Raw genomic sequence first — 19,363 nt, forward strand, 5'->3', positions numbered from 1 at the left:
TCTAGTTCACAGGTATCAGAATGTTATGTATCTTTCTGAAGACTCTTAACGGAGTCCATAATCTCATGCTTTATAATCTTCTCTCTCCTAGAAAATGTGTTGATATTCTCATTCACTTTTTTCTTTATCCTTGGGCTCAATTTTGGACTGTTACACCTCAAAATCAATTAAACAATGACCTACAATTTTTGTTAGATGTCTTTGGCTATCAGAACGTTGGGTTGCAGATTGGTGTGTGTTATATCGGTGAACATCAGGATTATATTTGTTTACATGCCAAACATTCCCTGAGTCTTGAGAGTTATGTACAGTCAATAAACAGTATTAACATTTTCTCAGGGACTTCAGTGATGACTACAGTCTGTTTTATGGGAAGAGAGCCACATGGAGAGCTCTCTGACTGAGGCTTATGTCGGATCTCACCAGGAATCTAAGCATTCCTGGACAAAATAAGTAGTGTTCATTACACAGACACTGTTTCAGTCAGTAGGCATAGAAGAATGTGTCCACTTGCAGTATCATTAACTGCCATTTATTAAAGGAACTCTTTCTTCTTGGTCAGAGGCAATAAGATAGTAAGTAGAGTTGTGATCAAGTCAAGGGCACCAAGCTGAAACTTTAAGGAATGAGGAAAAATCAGAATTCGGGGTGCAGTGGTGGTGTTTTGGAATGAAGCAACAAGAATCTGGGCTAAAATGGATGTGGCATAGTGAAGCCGTGCTTGATGAGCAAAGTTACGTAGGTCAAGTCTGATAATTCCACACAATGGAATAGACTCTCTAGAAACCAATTTCTTGCCATAGGACATGGGGAAGTCCCAAGGGTATTAGCAGCTGTCCTGGTAGTTCCCTAGTGGGATTCCTTCTGCTTTTTGGGTTCATGCTTGAGTGGACTCAAGGATATGGAACCATGTAACATATTTGACTGACTAAAGAAATAAAGCCATATTACTGATTTTTAAGATCAATTATATGAGAAATAAATCAATCAACATACTGCTTTGTGAACACAGATTTTAAGGCAAGAGGAGTCAGTAATGGAGTTTGATGCTTTGTGATGCTGCGTCCTGCCGGTGATCTGATTAACCTACCTTGCCACAGGAGAGGAGCACCCACATACTGGGGAAGTTCCTGTGCCTTTCATGTTCCTCCTACCCTACTGGTACTTCCTGTTTCTTTTTCCTGTCTTCATGATCAACAATCCCTGACTGTTCTTGAACAGACATCTATGCTTGCACATGTACATACACTTTCATGATTTGTGTTGGTATTACTGGTCCACTTAACTCCCCATCCTCCTGGTCTTGGAGACTCGTTATCTCTCTGCTCTCTCCTATTTTAATAAGTATTTTCCAAATTCTCAGCAATAACTCAACTCTTTCCCCAGTGTTAGCCTGCCCCTGGGAGAGTTTAGTCAAAGGGAAATACCTATTTCTTAGAATATGATTCAAGATGTTGGGATGGGAGGTGAACTGTGTTTGGCCTAGCAGTTAAGATGCCAAGGCTCCCTCAGTTCCATTGGAGTGCCTGAGTCCTAGTCAGAGCCCTGGCTGTTGATTCGAGCTTCTCACTGATGCAGGCCCTGGGAGGCAGTTGACTGATGGTTGAAGTGTTGGGATCTCTGCCACCTGTGTGGGAAAAGTGGCTTGAGTTATAGATTCACAGACTCTGCCTCAGCTAAATCCTGGCTGTGTGGGTGTTCAGAGTGAACTGTGGATGAGAGTACTTTCTGTCTGTTTCTCTCTCTCTCTCACACACACACACACACACACACACTTGTGTGTGTATACGTGTATGCATGCTGTCTCTGATAATTTTAGTAAAAATGTTATTAAGGATATTATGTTATTTTAGGGACAACTGGAGTAGGTAAACTTTTAGTTCCAACTGATGGTGCAGTAATAATTCCTTTACCTCTAGAAGCTGTGCTGATCTTAGATCTCTTTCAAACCTTAACATATATTTTGACTTTTTTGGTGTGGCTACCACTGACATTTGACGTAAAAATCAGACTGGCATCTGTTAGTCGTGTGTGTTAGCAGTTCCATTAGCATCTCTGTGCTCGCTTCGGCAGCACATATACCAAAATTGGAACGATACAGAGAAGATTAGTATGGCCCCTGTGCAAGGATGACCCATTAGCATCTCCAATCTCTGATATGTCCTTTGTGTATTACTCAAACATCCTGCTCCATGCTGCCTCTTCCCCATTACTTCAGCTAGTGCCTCTGATAGGAATGCTGCTCTCCCCCACCTCCCAACTATTAATTGAAATTGAATCTGTTATTTATGGTCCAGTGGCTGCTTTCCATCATCCTCCACATGGCTCTTCGACAGTGCTTGACTGTCCTCACGGTGGTCATGGCCACATTATCATTAAGTACATTTGTTTTGTCCTTGTAAGCCCTTCGTGGTGGGAGTTTATTTCTCCTGACAGGACTTACAGCATCGTTTCGTCCTTATTTTTGTACATATTGAGATATGAAAGAGTACAGATGCCAAGGAACAATATCAGAAAATTAAAGAGAGGCATGGTTAATTTTTTTAAGATTTGTTTTTTTTTTATTACAAAGTTAGATACACAGAGAGGAAGAGAGACAGAGGAAGGTCTTCTGTCTGATAATTCACTCCCCACGTGGCTGCAACAGCCGGTGCTGTGCTGATCCGAAGCCAGGAGCCAGGAAGTTCTTTCAGGTCTCCCACATGGGTGCAGGATCCCAAGGCATTCGGCTGTCTTTGATGGCTTTCCCAGGCCACAAGCAGGAAGCTGGATGGGAAATGGAGCTGCCAGGATTAGAACTGGCACCCATATGGGATCCCGGCATGTTCAAGGCAAGGACTTTAGCTGCTAGGCCATTGCACCAGGACCATATTTAGTTTTTAAACTCAAAGTATAATCTGTGTAGGACATTTGATAAGTTATGAGTTAGTTACTTAGGGAAGCTTTAGCAACACAATAAAAATCCAGCCAAATACAATGAGATTAAGAAGCAAATACAAATTAAGTAAATAGAACAAAGTATTCAGAAAGGTTTAATGATCAGAAAATAGTTCAGGAAGAATATGACAGTGCAAAAAAGTTACCTATTTTTAAAGAGATGAAATTCAAGCATTGTCTTGGGGTTAGAAGATATAACTAGAAAAGAGATAAAATAATATGGAAATGATGATGATGGAGCGAGTTGTCCTGAGGAAAAAGGTTGTAGGAGGACCTGTGACAAAAAGGTGTCAAAGTGAAGGAAGGGTACTCTTTTCTCAAGAAAAAGAAAAAAAATATATATATATATATAGTGGTCAATGGAGATGGGAGAGCTGATGGAAACTACACTTGTTTTGCAATGTGAGAGTATGGCAGCAACCTGAGAATGAAAAATGAAAAAAGGGCAAGTGTCTAAAGGACACCAGAAGAATCAAGTTCATTGCACATCTGCCTTGTGAAAATTGTCTTATTTTTTTACATCGTCGTTGGCCATCTTCTCCCACTGTGTTCTGAGCCCTCAGGTGGGCAGGGGTTTGGCTAACTTGTTCATCATTATCCTTAGCATCATAGCGTGGATGCTGGCATGTAGTAGATACTCAGTAAATATTTGTTGGGTGTGTGTTGAATAGAGAATGAGAGAGCTAACTAGAGAGACTCAGAATTACTTTTAATAACTCGTAGCTTTCACTTATCTGCACATCATAAATACACTGACTTAACTCTCAGGTAAGCTATAACAGTTAGTCTAGAAGTACTGAAGACCAGAGAAATGGGTAATTATTATTTTCTTTTCATACTTAGAGACTATGGATTTATGGTTTTGAAAGAATATTTTGGGAATATTTAAGAGCATAGAATGTCATATGAGAGAACTTGTTAAAGTTCATAGAAAATAGACTTAAAAGATTAGTATATTTTGTTGCAAAAGTTTTGAGATCCATACATAGATCTTCTATCATATGCATTTTCCAACAAACTTTATGAGGATCCCTCTGTAGAATACCCAAAAAATTCTTATGTGAAAAGCAGAATCTTGATCATGGATACTTTGGTAGATGTGGCATGAACTATTAACTGTTAATGCGATAAATACTCTCCTGGTCTTCAGCACAAACCCTGTTGTATCAGATGTGCCACTGTACCCAGGTTAGAACTGCACTGAATGTAGGGCTTGAATGTGAGAGATGTAAGAATGTGAGATTTGCAGAATTGGGTCAGCTTTCTACAAAGCTTTTTAAGGAGGCTGCCCTTATACCCTTTAGCACTTTCCTTCTTCCTGCTGCCTGGAGTGCTTGGAACCCCAGGGTTAAGTTATGACCATGAAGCAATGTCAAGGATGCAAGCAAGAGCAAAGGTTGGTGAAACTATAGGATTATGAAGACGTTACATTGGTGTTTTCATGCAGGCTTTGGGTTTAGAGACATTTTGGACTGGATATCAAAAAGAGAGAGCAAGACCGGATGTCTGTATCCTCTCGACAGAATCTAGTTTATTACCCAAGGAAAACTGAGAAGAATTGGGAGACTAGAGGCATTAATTTATCTGTTGAACTGAAGAGCTGGTTTGATGGGTGTAAGGACAGGAAATTAAGGCCAGAGAGCAGCCTTGGAGAATGCAGAGCATGGTCGTTGTAGTTGGGGACTAGGAAGGAAAAAACCAGAAGACTTTAAATCTCTTCCACTCTTAAGTTTCTGATTCCAGATTTTCCTTACTCTGATTGTGTGTGTTAGGGTTTGGTTTTTTGTTTTTTGCCCTCAGTGACCAAGTCTCACAGATGGTGTGAATATGTTGTGCACGTGTCTGAACATACCGACAGAACAAAAATGGTAGAATTGTTATTAATTTAGCTGAAGAATCCAGGTATTCAAGATGCTGACTAATTGAAGTGTAAATGATTTCCAAGGACTTTCCAGACTATTTCAAAATTAAATTTGCCTAAACTCTTCTAAATGATCTTGTAGATTTCCATAATAAATGTCTCAAACATTTCTGTTATGGGATGTAAATAATCAAACTCCATTGCACTGTGGAGTAATATTATAAAGCACTTAGCTAATCAGATTGTAAGAGTTGTTCTAAACCCTGTAACCATGTAATTTTTGCATAAAGAGAGGTTGCCTCATGCTGTGCAATTAACTGGTTTTATTAGCTATAAATTTGGTTGTTGCTGACTGGCCTGATGGTCTCGTGCCTGTGGAGAATTAGGTCTTAGTTCTTGACCTGAGGCTGCACAACGGAGTGTCTGGAAGCCAAGGAAGTCTCATAGTGCAAACGTAGCTAAGGCCCGAAAAGGGAGAACGTGAGAACTTACCTCTCGTTTCTGTGACTCACTAGAAGAGGACGTTGGGATTTTCTAGCCCTGTTGTCATTTGTAGATGTTCTGTAAACTAGTGTCCCATTCTGTCTTGAAATGAGCCTTATGAAGTCAAACATTATGGTTTAGTGGTTAGAGGAGGCTTTGACTGCAGACTACTTACATTAGGACCTGGTTGTGCTATTTATCATGTTCTTGGACAAAATTTCAAGTTTCTTGGAGCCAGTGCTGTGATGTTGCAAGTTAAGCTACTGCTTGTGACAACAGTGTCTCCATATGATGCCAGTTCCTGTCCCAGGTGCTCTGTTTCTGATCCAGTTTCCGGCTCATAGTCTGGAAAGCAGCAGCAGATGGCCCAAGTGTTTAGGCCCCTACTACCCCTGTGGGAATTCCAAATGAAGCTCCTCCGCTCATGGCTTCAGTCTGGCTTGGCCCTCACCTTTGGGGCCATTTGGGGAATAAATCAGAGGATGGGAGATACGGTCTCTCCCTGTGTCCCTCTGTCTTCTTCCTCTCCTTTTCTTCTCCCTCTGTAATTCTACCTTTTAGATAGATAGATAGATAGATAGATAAAATCTTTTTTTTTCAAATGTAAAAAAAAATAAATAAATAAGGCCCAGCGTGATGGCCTAGTGGCTAAAGTCCTCATCTTGAATGCACCAAGAATCCCATATGGATGCCAGTTCTAATCCCTGCATCCCCGCTTCCCATCAAGCTCCCTGCTTGTGGCCTGGGAAAGCAGTGGAGGATGACCCAAAGCCTTGGGACCCTGCACCCGCATGGGAGACCTGGAGGCAGCTCCTGGATTCGGATTGGCTCAGCTCTACTATTGCGGTCACTTGCAGAGTAAATCATCAGATGGAAGATCTTACTCTCTGTATATTTGACTTGCAATAAAAATAAATAAATCTTTTTTTTAATGTAAAAAGAAACTATCAATGAAGTATCTCTTTAAAAAATTGTTAGGACTCAGGCCCAGCACGGTTGCGCAAGTGGTTAAAGTCCTCACCTTGAACGCCCAGGATCCCATATGGGCGCCAGTTCTATCCCGGCAGCCCCGCTTCCCTTCCAGCTCCCTGCCTGTGGCCCAGGAAAGCAGTTGAGGACGGCCCAAAGCTTTGGGACCCTGTACCTGCGTGGGAGACCCGAAAGAGGCTCCTGGCTTCCGATCGGCATAGCATCGGCCGTTGCGCTCACTTGGGGAGTGAATCATTGGACAGAAGATCTTCCTCTCTGTCTCTCCTCTGTATATCTGCCTTTCCAATAAAAAAATAATAAAAATAAATCTTTAAAAAAATTGTTAGGACTCATGATTTTATTGGAATTTTTTAAGAACAAAAAGGGGAGACATATACACATATATGTAATATATATGAAACATACGTGTATATATATACATGCATGAATGCATATACACATGCATTTATAGAGTCAAAGATGGGAACTTTGAATTTTACTAACTACATTTACTGAGGCAAAGGAAATGAGCTTGAACAAATCAAATGAAGTATCCAGTTTTCTTGACCTTTTTTTTTTTAAGATTTATGTTTCTTGGAAAAGTGGATTTACAGAGAGGAGGAGGGACAGACCTTCCATCTTCCATCATCCCTCAGTGACCGCAGTGGTGAGAACTGAGCTGATCTGAAATGAAGAGCCAAGAGCTTCTACTGGGTCTGCCATGTAGATACAGGGTCCCAAGGCTTTGGACCATACTCCACTGTTTTCTCAGGCCATAGGCAGAGTGCTGGATGGGAAGCAGAGCAGCTGGGGCATGAACTGGTGCCCATATGGGATGCTTGCGCTTGGAGGTGGAGGATTGGCCATTTGAGCCAGCCCACTGGCCCCTTTCTCAACTCAAATCTGATAAAGTGTGAGGGCCATGTAAGATAAATGCCCTGGAAATGTTAAGTGATGGTAATTCAGTGAAAACATGAATACCTACAGAAAGTCAGTGTGACCTACTCAAAGCAGTACAGATATGTAAGTGGAATCCAGTGCTGGATAACTGAAGTCATAAACTCAACTCGGAATGATGAATTCATTATAAAGAAAGGGGCAAGATGTCTGAGAGCGGATGCGCGTTGGATGAGTACCTGGTGTTTGCCAAGCAATGGGGTTGATTATTGACCCATTTTACATGAGGCAACGTGAGTCTCAGAGATGTTAAAGAGGTTGCTCAGAGCCTCCAGCATGTAGTAGCAGAGCCAGGTCTCCCTGGGAAGCCTGTTCAGTTCCAGAGGCTGCCCCAGCACAGCACGGTTGATGACCTGTTCAGCATCTCAGAAGCTACCAAGCACCAACTTTATGCACAGTAGTGTTAACAAGACATTCATTTGTTTGTTTGTTTTTCCTTTTTAGCAGAGATCGGTAAAAATTTAAAGCATGAATTTTTGGAGCGGTCCCAGGTGTTGCAGGCATTTAGGGAATGACCCACTGGATGGAAGCTCTCTGTCTTCCAAATAAAATGAAAACTTTTTAAATGTCAAAACTTTTTCTTTTTTTTTATACCTCACTGTATGTATAATTCTTGATTAGCTACATTTTATATCCATAAAAGTCACAAAGTATTGAATGAATGTATGTGCCTATCCAGGGATCATTCTGTATGTAGATACTAGCAGATACACAGTGAGGTTGCCATTTTGTTATTTTTAAAATAAAGCAATAAAAACAGCTTTTTTATTCTGCCACTCTTCAATACAGTTTTCTAATGTTTACTACATTTCAAAATGTACAAATATGTCTTGCCATCCAGTCATCACCGAAGGCCAAGAATCCACTTTGACACCTGCATGTTTTCAGTCCTCTCAGTGCACAGCGACAGAAGGTCAGCAATTACCCCAAATGATGAAATTAATCACCTAAGTGGCTGTTACTTGAATATGATCCTTTCATAGTTGAAAACCTGAACAGTAAGTTTATTTTATTAGACTTATTGTGAAAATTTATGGAATTTTACATTTGACTTCTGTACAGGCAGAAATCCTCAGTGTCCTGAGTCATAGGAACATCATCCAGTTTTACGGAGTCATTCTTGAACCTCCCAACTACGGCATCGTCACAGGTAGGCACTCTGGCTCCTTTCTCTCCCCAGTTACCAAGCTTTCAATTCCTTACCATGCTGAAATGCTTAATATTGCCTTCACTCGTGAGTTGTGTGCTACTGTCAGATGTCACTTTTGTTGCTATAAAGCATTAATAAAACTGATTATATCAATATAATTTAGAATGCTATTTCCCCTTCTACCCATGTCTAATTGTGCTAATTATATCCATATAAATGCTATTTAATGCTCTCTCAGCTGCAATACCAATATTTAAAGGTGCTGGGTAACTAAATTTTTATTTCATTAGTTGAAGTGAGAGATGTTTTTTGTAACTCTGACCTTTTATAAATTAAGATTTCTTGAGCTGTTCATGTTGTAATTCTCCACATGGCATTTTAATCCCACTGGAGCATTCTTTCTTCAAGATCTCCAACATGAGAACAGTATTTTTTCAGGCTTGGTCATCTGAGTTGGTAATGACCTTGATTTAAATTATCCTGTACATTAGAGCAGCAGTTTATAACTGGCAAAAAATGTTCTTTCCAAAAAAGAGCATTTGGAAAATTTTGCCTCACAAGAACACAGAAGGACACTTGGATTTAAGTAATTTGTGCTCCTATTTGTACCATTTAGTGAGCAGATTTTCGTCTGTGACAACTACAGTGTTCAGTTAATTTCATAGCAAATAACTTTGATTAAAGCAAAAACAAATAATAAAACTTTGAAAGACTGGCCCCATTATTAGCATCAGGCCTAAACCATGCCCTGTGCATGTGTGGCAGTATATAAGCCAAGTCTTAAACTGAAAAAAATCAAGTGGATTAGGAATGATGACACTTACCCTGTCTCTTCCACAAACAAGTCTTAGTAGAAGGATGTTTAAAGAGAAACAAAGATAGTCAAGCCAACAGACTGACCCTCTAGCCCTTCTGGGAATCTTGTCATCTTCCTGGGACACTGGAGGCGATGAGGGAGGAACCTTCAATGACTTGCATCCATTCAACTGGAGTTTGTCTGCTAAATGGAAATTTTGTGGCAGCAGGCAGCTGTTATCACTCAGAGAGAGGGCTCAAAAGAATGATTTATCAGACTGATGGAATGGAATGAGCCCTGGAATGGGAGTTGGGAGATGTGAAATCCTGTCTTGATTCTGCCAAAGCATCCTGGACGCATCCCTGATAATCTCCATGTCTCAGTTTTCTCATGTGAACGAAGGGACTAGAATAGATGATCTCTGGAGTAGGGAGTATTGTGCATGTGTGTGTGTGCAACCTTTCTTCACAGGTCTGTATGCTTTGCTCACAAGGGAGCTAGGGGAAGAATCTAAGAGGCAGCTGCCCATTTATTTTGTTCAAAAGGGAAGTGAACATCTTTTCCCCCTGGTTCAACAAAGAAATACTGTGACTGGAACTTGAGACTCCCAAGTTAAAAAAAAAAAAAAAAGAAGAAGAAGAAGAAGAAAGAAAAAAAGATACAGTAACGGGTTATATTTTTCTTTGATATTGGGAAACCTTTTTAAATTCTGTGCTGTTCCCACTCATATATGTGTATATGCAGGCAAAGCTCCATATAAATCCTTGGGGAACCCTTGGGAGAGATAGAAGGAAGGAGTTAGATCAGGTAATTCCTTTGCAGCAGGATAGATTTCAGAAGTCCCACCCAAAGGACCGTGTAAGCTGGTAAATGGTGTCTGGAAGCCTGGGTTCCAAAATTCCCATGGGAGATGACTCAGGGTTCCAGCAGCCTAGGGGATTTCATGGGGACTGTGTCATCTCTGACACTGTCTACATATTCTGTGTGGCCTCCTATCAACACCCTGTGACTGGTTTTGCATGGTTTGTCAGCAGGTCCAAATTCTCATGCTTTTCAACCATGGAACACCTGCTAATTTTCAAGTGCCCAATCTCATTTTCTTTCACTTGATCTGGATTTGTTTTAGAACAGCATAGAAACATCTAGTTTGTATGTTTTGGTATTGTGCCGGCCTTTCCTAATTAGACAGTTGAATGCAGTCATCCCATATTGTTATAACAAATTCAGGTATTTTCTCTATTTTTTTTATCAGTTGTGCTCCAAGCTACATTTAGACTTGGTGGTATTTTGCACATGGTAACAGTACTTTACACTTCATGGAATCAGTACTTTCTTCAACAGCATTTACTGTATGTTTTATATTTGTCAAAGTCAGCTATTGTTACCGTAAAACTTAAAGGGAGATAGCATCTTTGAAAGCTTATTGTTCTTAATGACTTTTTAAAAATTAAAGCAAATTAAGTTCAATTAGGTATTTTCTAGGGAGGAGTAGAGTGAAATTTGAAAGCATATAACATATGCTGTATTGGGAGTCCTCAGTTTCCATTGAGAAAACCGAAAGAAATCAGCAGATGCCTGTTTAAAATAGCTTAGCTACTCATATGTTGGAGGATCACTTTTTAGACCCTCACTTTGATGAAATGATTCATGTAACCCTGTGTCTTACACATTTGAGTTATCTTCATCACCATTGGAATGACTTTCTTAGTTCTCTTAATAGTTTTTTAGAGTACCTCCTCTACCTTGTAGCCCAAGATGTTTGAAATAGAGTACTTTTTGGTTCTCCATACAGTATCATCTCTGGGTATTTATCACGTACTTGAAATACTCAGTGGTATAACATTAGGATTGTTGGATATCCCCATTATGTGTGTTTATAACCATAACTGATTGCTTTTTGAAAAATTTTATTTCTTATTATCATTTTATGATATAGTTCCATAAGACCTGGAATTTCCCTTATCCCCTCCCCCGATTCCCTCCCCACTCACCAAATTCCCCTGTATTATTACTACAGTATAGTTCTTCATAAGCAGTCATTTGTCCATCATTGTGGGCATGGACAATGGCAGAGAGTGTCCTTACTTCTTACATGTAGACCTATTCGGCACAGGTATCTGAGCCCATCTGTGTAATCACTGGCTATTTCACAACCTATTCAGATGTAGGACGACCCCTAAAAGGATGGCTTAGAAAAAGAAACAAGATAAAATAAGACAAAACAGGAGCAATTGGAAACCATTTGTAGGGAAAACTTGTAAGGGAGACAAATTTAATCAATTTAGTACAGGCAAGGTAGCAAACAAAATCTAGAACAATTTTCATGGAGCAAGAAATAAAATCCAGAGTTGACTAACGTAAAATAATAATAATTATAATCTAAAAAGAACTAAACATATGTAGCCCGTGTTCAGGGGAAAAAAAAAAAACTCCATCAATGCAAATAGTGTCTTACTTCCCCTGAGATACTAATAAAGCGTTCGAAGTATCAAAAGAATCAGAGAGTTGAAGGAAACTGTTTAAAGAATTAAAGGAAAACATGAAAACAATGACTCAACCAACAGAGAATCTCAGCCAACTAGACATCAACAAAGAAAAGGACTCAATAACAACCCTGAATTATGTAAAAGATCATTGAAATAAGCTCTTTAGGCTGACTTACCACACTTGAGACAGTGCACTGAAAGCTAGATAGACAAGAGATTATCTAAGTTGACAAATAGAAAACATTTCAAGGAAATTGAAGTGAACCTCAGAGTCTTGTGGGGCAGCAAGTCTATTAATAAATCCATAATAGGAAGGCATGAAAAGAGGGTGGGAAATGCTTTTATAATATCATCCAATATAGCTCTAAACTTCATAATATGCATTAATCTACATGCTTGAAGTCCAGCAAGCCCAGATAGGGTAATTGCAAAAGAACCTCAGCTAAACCACTGTCAGACTGCTGGGTAAAGACATAATGAAAACCTTGAAAGCAGGACAAGCAGAACAACCTCTCATGTACCTGGGAACAGCAGTTTCACCAAGTGGCTAACTTCTCAGCTGCCTTGAGCACACTTAGCGTAGGCTAGACTAAGCTACAATGTTCAGTACCTTGTGCATTTTGCCTCAAGATATTTTAAATCTATCAAGTCCAAAGTTAAAAATATCTTGAGCCAAAAATACTTAAGGTATGGAACATCATAGCTTAGTCTAACCTAACCTAAATGTGCTCAAAATACTTAGATTAGACAAAAGTTGGGAAAGTCATGAGACAAAAAGCATGTTCTTTAACACCAGGTGGACCAGCCATGCAGGTGTATACTTTGTGGACAGGAGAGGATGTGAAAGCATAATATGGAGAAGATACTGGGCACACAAGGCACTGGAGGGCGTTTGTTGTTGACCTCATGATTGTGAGGGTGACTGCCTGCTGTGGGTCTCTGCCACAGCTCGGTGTCACAACACAACATCACAGTGTGTATCACTTGGTAGGAAGAAAACGAAATTCACATGGCATAAAATCAAAAAGGCTTCAAATCTGACCATCGTAAGGCAGAGACCCTTTGTAGAATATGTCACCAGATTTTTTTAAAAAGATTTTAAGTGCATGGAATTAAACTGCAAATAAAAAAAAACAAATAAATCTGGCAAAATCTCAAATCTTTGGAAATTAGCTATATGTTTCTAAAAACTCATGAAGAGGAAACCTCAATATATTTGCAGATATTTTGGGCTGAAGAAAAATGAAAATGCATCATGCAAAAGTCATAGAATAGGTAAAGCAGATAAAGCAATACCTAGGAGGAAATTTAAGTTTTTACATCTCAGGAAAATAAGAAATGTCTGAAATTGGTAACATAAGCGTCAGTCTGAAGAAACGATACAAAGAATAAAATAAATCCGAAGTCAACTAATTAAGAAAATAGTGAAGAGTAGAACAGAATTTACAAACGAAAAATAAAAAGAGAAAAATAATGAGACTAAAAGTGTACTCTTTGAAAGGATCAATACATTTGACAAACCTTTGGCTAGATTGACCAACAAAGAATAGAGACGACATGAATTAGCAAAGTTAGGAATGAAAGAGAGGCTAATGTTGTGATTAAGTTTAACTTCCTGCCAACAAATTAGACAACTTAGATACAGTGAACAGATTTCCAGAAAGACACAAATTATTAAAATGGACTGAAGAGGAAGTAAAATCTGAACAAAACCGACACTAATGAAAAACAATTAGAATTTATTAACCTATTTGCACAGGAGCTGGGGTTGTAGAGTTGAAAATAAAACTGCCACCTGCAGTTCCAACCTCGCACCTGGGCACGATTTGGGGTCCCAGATGCTCTACTTCCAGCCCAGCTTTCTGCTAATGCGCCTAGAAAAGCAGTGAAAGATGACCCTGTGACATGGGAGACCCAGATGCCGCTCCTGATTTCACCTTTACCTGGTCCCGGCCGTTGTGGCCATCTGAGAAATGATCTAGCAGATCAAAGATTTCTGTCTGTGTCTCCCTCTTTCTCTGTAACTCTGACTTACAAATAAACATTTAAAAATAAAGAGAGGTTCAGAAAGAAGAGTCGAGGCTCAGGTAATTTTGCTCAAGAATTCTATCAAATATTTATAGAAGAAATTGCACCAGTCATTTTCATGCTCTAAGGAAGCAGGCCAGTGTTCTATCAGGCCATCTTATCCTGATGCCAAGCTACACAGAGGCATACTAGGAAAACAGTAGAGCAATATGCCTCTTGAGCATGGATGCAGAAATCCTTTGCCATATCAGCATGTTGAATCCAGCCACACATAGAAAATATTACACACCATGACCAAGCGGAATTTATCCCTGAAATACAGGGTTGGTTTAACATTTGAAATCGATTAAATGCAAGGTATGATAATAGATTATAGAATAAAAGCCTTGTATGATCATTTCAAGATGTAGAAAAAGCATTTGAAAAACTACATAATAATCAATTATAATAAGTACCAGCAGGCTGGAAATAGAATTTTCTCAACCTGTTAGGTAACATCTTAAAAAAGCTAGTTTTACACTTAATGTTGAAAAGATTGTTTTTCTAAGGCAGGGAGGTTGCACTCTCATACCATCTGTTCAGTGTTGTGCTGATGGTTCCAACAAGTGTGATAAGGCAGAAAAAAGGGAAAAAAAGACATCCAGATTGCGAAGGAAGAAATAAAAGTGTCTTTTAAATTTTTTAAAACCTATAAAAAGTGAGCACATTTCTTGTATGTCATTTATGAAGTTTTAGGAGCATAATGATGTTTCCCACCTTACCCACCCTCCTTCCTTTCTTGTTTTTCTTTCCTTTTTTAAAGATTTAATTATTTTTATTTGAAAGGCAGATTCGCAGAGAGAAAGACAGACAAAGAGCTTCCATCTCCTGATTCACTCCCTAAATAGCCACAACAGCCAGAGCTGAGCCTATCCAGAACCAGGAGCCTGGACCTTCTTCCAGGTCTCCCACAAGGCTGCAGGGTTCCCAAGGACTTGAGTCATCCTCTGCTGCTTTCCCAGGCCAGACCGGGACATGAAGTAGCCAGGGCAGTGTCTATGTGGGATGCCAGTGCTTGAAGGTAGAATGTTAGCCTGTTGAGCCACAACGCCAGCTTCACCTTTGTCATTTTTCTTTTAACTTTTACAATGACATATTATCAATTTGCTTTATAGTCACTAGCATGACCCTCCACTAAATAAAGAATTCAGCAAGTAATAAATAGAAAAGCCATTGGTACAAAAGGTTCTAAATACTAAATCCCAAAATGTCAATCTCAAAATGTCACTCATATCTGCTACATTGTTTTTATACTCCATTACCACAAATCAAGGAAAACATGATATGTGTTTTTTCTCTTATTAAAATAACATATATATAATTACAATCTTATTATTATAATGCAATTATATATATATATATAAAACTCTAAGAAATTCATCAAAAAACTAGTAAAACTACTACATGTTTAGCAAGGTCACAAGGACTCCAAGATCCACATTCAAAAATCAATTGTATTTCAGTTTTTTTTTTAAGATTTATTTTCTTTAGAAAGGCAGATATGTAGAAAGAAGGAGACACAGAATGATATCTGTCCTCAGATTCACTGCCCAAGTGGCCTCAATGACCTGAGCTGAGCTGATCCAAAGCCAGGAGCCGAGAGCTGCTTCCGGGTCTCCCACACGGGTGCAGGGTCCCAAGACCCTCATAGGCCACAAACAGGGAACTGGATGGGAGGTGGAACAGCCAGGACACAAACCGGCACCCATATGGGATCCCAGTGCATGTAAGGCGTGGATTTAGCCACTAGACTAAAGTGCCTTGCTCAATAATTGTATTTCTATATACTGGGAATGAACAATCTAAAAATGAAACAAACAATAGCATCAAGAAGAATACATACTGGGTATAAATCTAACGAAATAAAGATGTATGTCATACAATAAAAAGTTTAAAATGCTGCTGAAAGAGATCAAAGGGCTGAATATATAAATGTTATTAACTATCCATGGTTCAGAAGGTTGAATATTGTCAAGGTGACATATCACTCTAAATTCTAGAGTTTGCTTTGTTTTGGTAGGCATCAACACACTACTCTTAGAAGTAGTCTGTTTATAGTGGGTGCTATAAAGGCTGAAGTTTGAAGACTTGAATTGTTTCCTTTGCAAACTTATAATCAGTGTGTAATATGAGCTCAATATCCATACTCATATAGTTCAGTGGAAGTCTAAAAAGAAACCTTCGCATTGATTGTCACTTGGGTTTTAACCAGTGTGCTGATTCAGTAGTGTAAGTAGAGTATTTTCAACAAATTACAGTAACTGAGACAATTACAACTACATATAGAAAATAAATATGAGACCCAGCCTCATATCATGTATAAGCATTAACCCAGAATGAACCATAGAGCTAAGATTAAAAGAAAAATAGGAGGGAATCTTGCCTTTCATTAGGCAAAAAGTTCTTAGATATGACACCAAAAGTATAAGCCATTAGAAAGAATGAGGGCCCAGCGGTGTGGCCTAGCAGCTAAAGTCCTCGCCTTGAACACCCGGGATCCCATATAGGCGTTGGTTCATGTCCCGGCTGCTCCACTTCCCATCCAGCTCCCTGCTTGTGGCCTGGGAAAGCAGTCGAGGATGACCCAAAGCCTTGGGACCCTGCACCCGCGTGGGAGACCTGGAGGAACTTCCTGGCTCCTGGCTTCAGATCAGCACAGCACCAGCCGTTGCGGTCACTTGGGGAGTGAATCATTGATGGAAGATCTTTCTCTCTGTCTCTCCTCCTCTCTGTATAGCTGACTTTGCAATAAAAATAAATAAATCTTTTTTTTAAAAAAAGGCTTAAAAAAAAAAGAATGAATGACAAATTGAAATTCACCAACATTCAAGAATTTGGGCTTTTAAAAGACAGCATTAAGATAATGAAAAAACAAGGACCAGACTGGGAGAAATCATTTATCCGTTAAAGGCCTTGTATCCAGAATAAATAAAGAAGTCTTAACACTCAATAAGATAATTGATTTAAAACTGAGCAGAAGATTTTAATAGGTAATTTGCTCAAGAACTTAAGAATACACATATACAAGAGACAATAACCGGCACAAAAAGATATTTGCTTCATTAGTCACTGGAGAAAGATTAAAAGCACACCGAATTATAAGCACTAGAGTGATCATAAGAACAGACCAAAACAAGCACTCCACTTGCTGAGAAGCGTGTGGAAAACTGAAGCCCTGGTGTGTTAGCAGTGAGCGCTTACAATGGTCTAGTCCCTTTGGAAGACAGTTTGTAGGTATGAGCAGACATTTGATGCAGCAATTAAGATGCCATTTGGGTCACTTTGTCCCATATCAGAGCATGTAAACTCAGGTCCTAGATTCGTTTCTGATTCTAGCTTCCTGTGCATGTTCACATGGGAGGGCAGCAGGTGATGGCTCCAGCATTCAGGTCCTTCCCAGTCATGTGGGAGGCACAGACTGAGTTATGGGCTCCTAACTTTGGCCTGGTCCAGCCTTATGTATTGAAACTTTTGGCATGTGAATTGGTGGATGGAAAACTCTGTCTCTCTTTCTCCCTCCCTTCCTCTCTCTTAAATAAAATGAATGATTTTTTGAAACTTATCAAATGACTCTGCTATACAGTCTACCCAAGAGACATGAATTTCCCACACACGTATTTTCACACATAAATGCTAATAACTGCATTGTTTATGAAATCTTAATATTAGGAGCAATATAAATACGTATCAGCTGGTAAATAAATAAGCCAAATATAGAATATCCATACAATGGAATAGTGTTCAGCACCAGAAAGTATGAAGTACAGTCAACTGCTCGTATCCACAAGTTGCATATTGAAGGGTTCAGTCAAACTTGGATCAAAAATATTTGAGAAAAATGCCATTTCTACCGAAAATGTACAGACTGCTTCGTCGTCAGTATTCCCTAATCAGCACTGCATAAGAAATAATTACATGACATTTACATTTTAGTCATCTGAGGTTGGGAGAACGGGAGTTGTCCTGTATTGCCACCCCTCCGGAGTCCCGAGGATGACTGCGCAGTTTCACTGAGCAGCACCAAGGGCCCTTGGAAACATTGTGCTCACAGAGTGAAGCCAGACACAACGACCACAGTTGGTATGGTCCCATTCATGAGAAATACCCAGAAGAGGTGCCCAGCGCAGGTCGTAGGACTAGAGTGACGATGTTAAGTGTGACCTGGCATGAGAATACTGCCTGGAATGATACACATGTTCTGAAGCTGGAGTGTGGGGTGGCTGCCTATCTCTGTGAAATTATCAGACACCTGTAAACTATGCACTTAGAGTTGGCAGATTTTGCTAGATCATTCTCAAAGGAATTTTTACCCACCTCTTAACATTTTGAACTTCAGTGTTGGGAGCTTGTCTAAATGCTGATGCAGCAAGAATTGATTTGTTTACATTGTCATCTAGAATCTCTGGTTCATGTGCATGATATTATCTAGCTTATAGAAATAATGGCTGTATTAGTATCTGGTTTGTCATTACTACAACGAAATATCTGAAATAGCACACTCATAAAGAGAAAAGTGTCATTGTGAAGACTCCTGTCCAAGGTCAGGCAGCACCCTTGCGCTAGCAGCTGACCAGGGGTAGCTGGCACTGGCAGGATACATGCAAAGGAAGGAACACATGACAGGCAGGAGGCAGAGAGAGTGGCTGAGTCCACCTTGACTGTTTCAGCCAATCTCCTGGTAAGAACTGATTTCCCAGGGCCTTTCTTCGATGGTGGAAAATGGTGAAAAACCTGGCACAAAATCTTCCTAAACACAGGGATTAGATTGTTTCTATACTTGGTACCATGGAAACCATGGGGTTTCAACGTCAGTGTTAACTCTTGGAGCAACACAGTTTTTATGTACTTTCTTCTTCTTGTCGAATTTGTGAAAACAGTTTTCCAATGAAAAGTATAAACTCGTTATTTCTAGAATGTACATTGGGTTTAATTATATGCTTGTCTTTCCTTTGAAAACAGAATATGCTTCTTTGGGGTCACTCTATGATTACATCAACAGTAACAAAAGTGAAGAGATGGACATGGATCACATTATGACCTGGGCCACCGACGTAGCCAAAGGTAACAGTGCATACTGTGTTCTTGCAGAATCGCTGGGGAATCATGTCAGAAAAATTTTCCAATCCTGATGTAAGAAAGTTTTTTTTTATTTCATGTTTTTAGGGGTCTTTCATTTTTTACACCAAAAGTAGAATTCTGCTCGTCTAAGAATTCTTGTTGTGCACAAAAATGTTTTCAGGTCCTCACTGTTCCACTCGGAGATTCCTTTTCTATTTTCCTTTTGCCTTGGGTAATTTCTGTCTCTAAAATCAAGGTTCGCAAAAATTAGTAAATTTGGGGATAAATTTCTTTGCCATCTTTTATAACATTATAATGGGTGGCCCGGCCTGATACATTAAATTGAACAAATCATAAGTCCTTTTAATGTTCTGAAAGCCTCTATAGAAAACAAAATTTATTATAGGATTACTTCAATTCATTTTGTGTACATAATAACATGCTACAATTAATAACTACTTTCAGAGACAGTTTTGTTTGCCCTGCCATGTTAAAGCAATTCTGATTCTGCTTTATATTTAGTGCAAATTTGGCCATTACCTTTGGAAATTAAATATTTTTAATACATGGGATCCCTAAAGAAGGTGCACAGTTCTTTT

The 19,363-nt window shown here is 39.4% G+C and overlaps 1 protein-coding gene and 1 non-coding gene across 2 annotated transcripts in view; both read left to right on the forward strand.

Annotated features, from left to right (window-relative positions):
* Nucleotides 1-19,363, forward strand: part of MAP3K20 (mitogen-activated protein kinase kinase kinase 20) — a 160,698-nt gene that overhangs the window by 60,971 nt on the left and 80,364 nt on the right. Inside the window, exons 3-4 of the mRNA XM_040971726.1 lie at nt 8,270-8,357; nt 18,666-18,767. Of these exons, the coding sequence (XP_040827660.1) occupies nt 8,270-8,357; nt 18,666-18,767 (190 nt within the window). The remainder of the gene's footprint in view (nt 1-8,269; nt 8,358-18,665; nt 18,768-19,363) is intronic.
* On the forward strand, nt 2,058-2,166 carry LOC121151006. The gene has a single exon (XR_005883097.1). It is a non-coding gene; the product is annotated as a U6 spliceosomal RNA (small nuclear RNA).

Source organism: Ochotona curzoniae, unplaced genomic scaffold (assembly GCF_017591425.1).
Source record: "Ochotona curzoniae isolate NIBS_2020 unplaced genomic scaffold, NIBS_Ocur_1.0 contig_2210, whole genome shotgun sequence".
NCBI classification, from domain to species: domain Eukaryota; kingdom Metazoa; phylum Chordata; class Mammalia; order Lagomorpha; family Ochotonidae; genus Ochotona; species Ochotona curzoniae.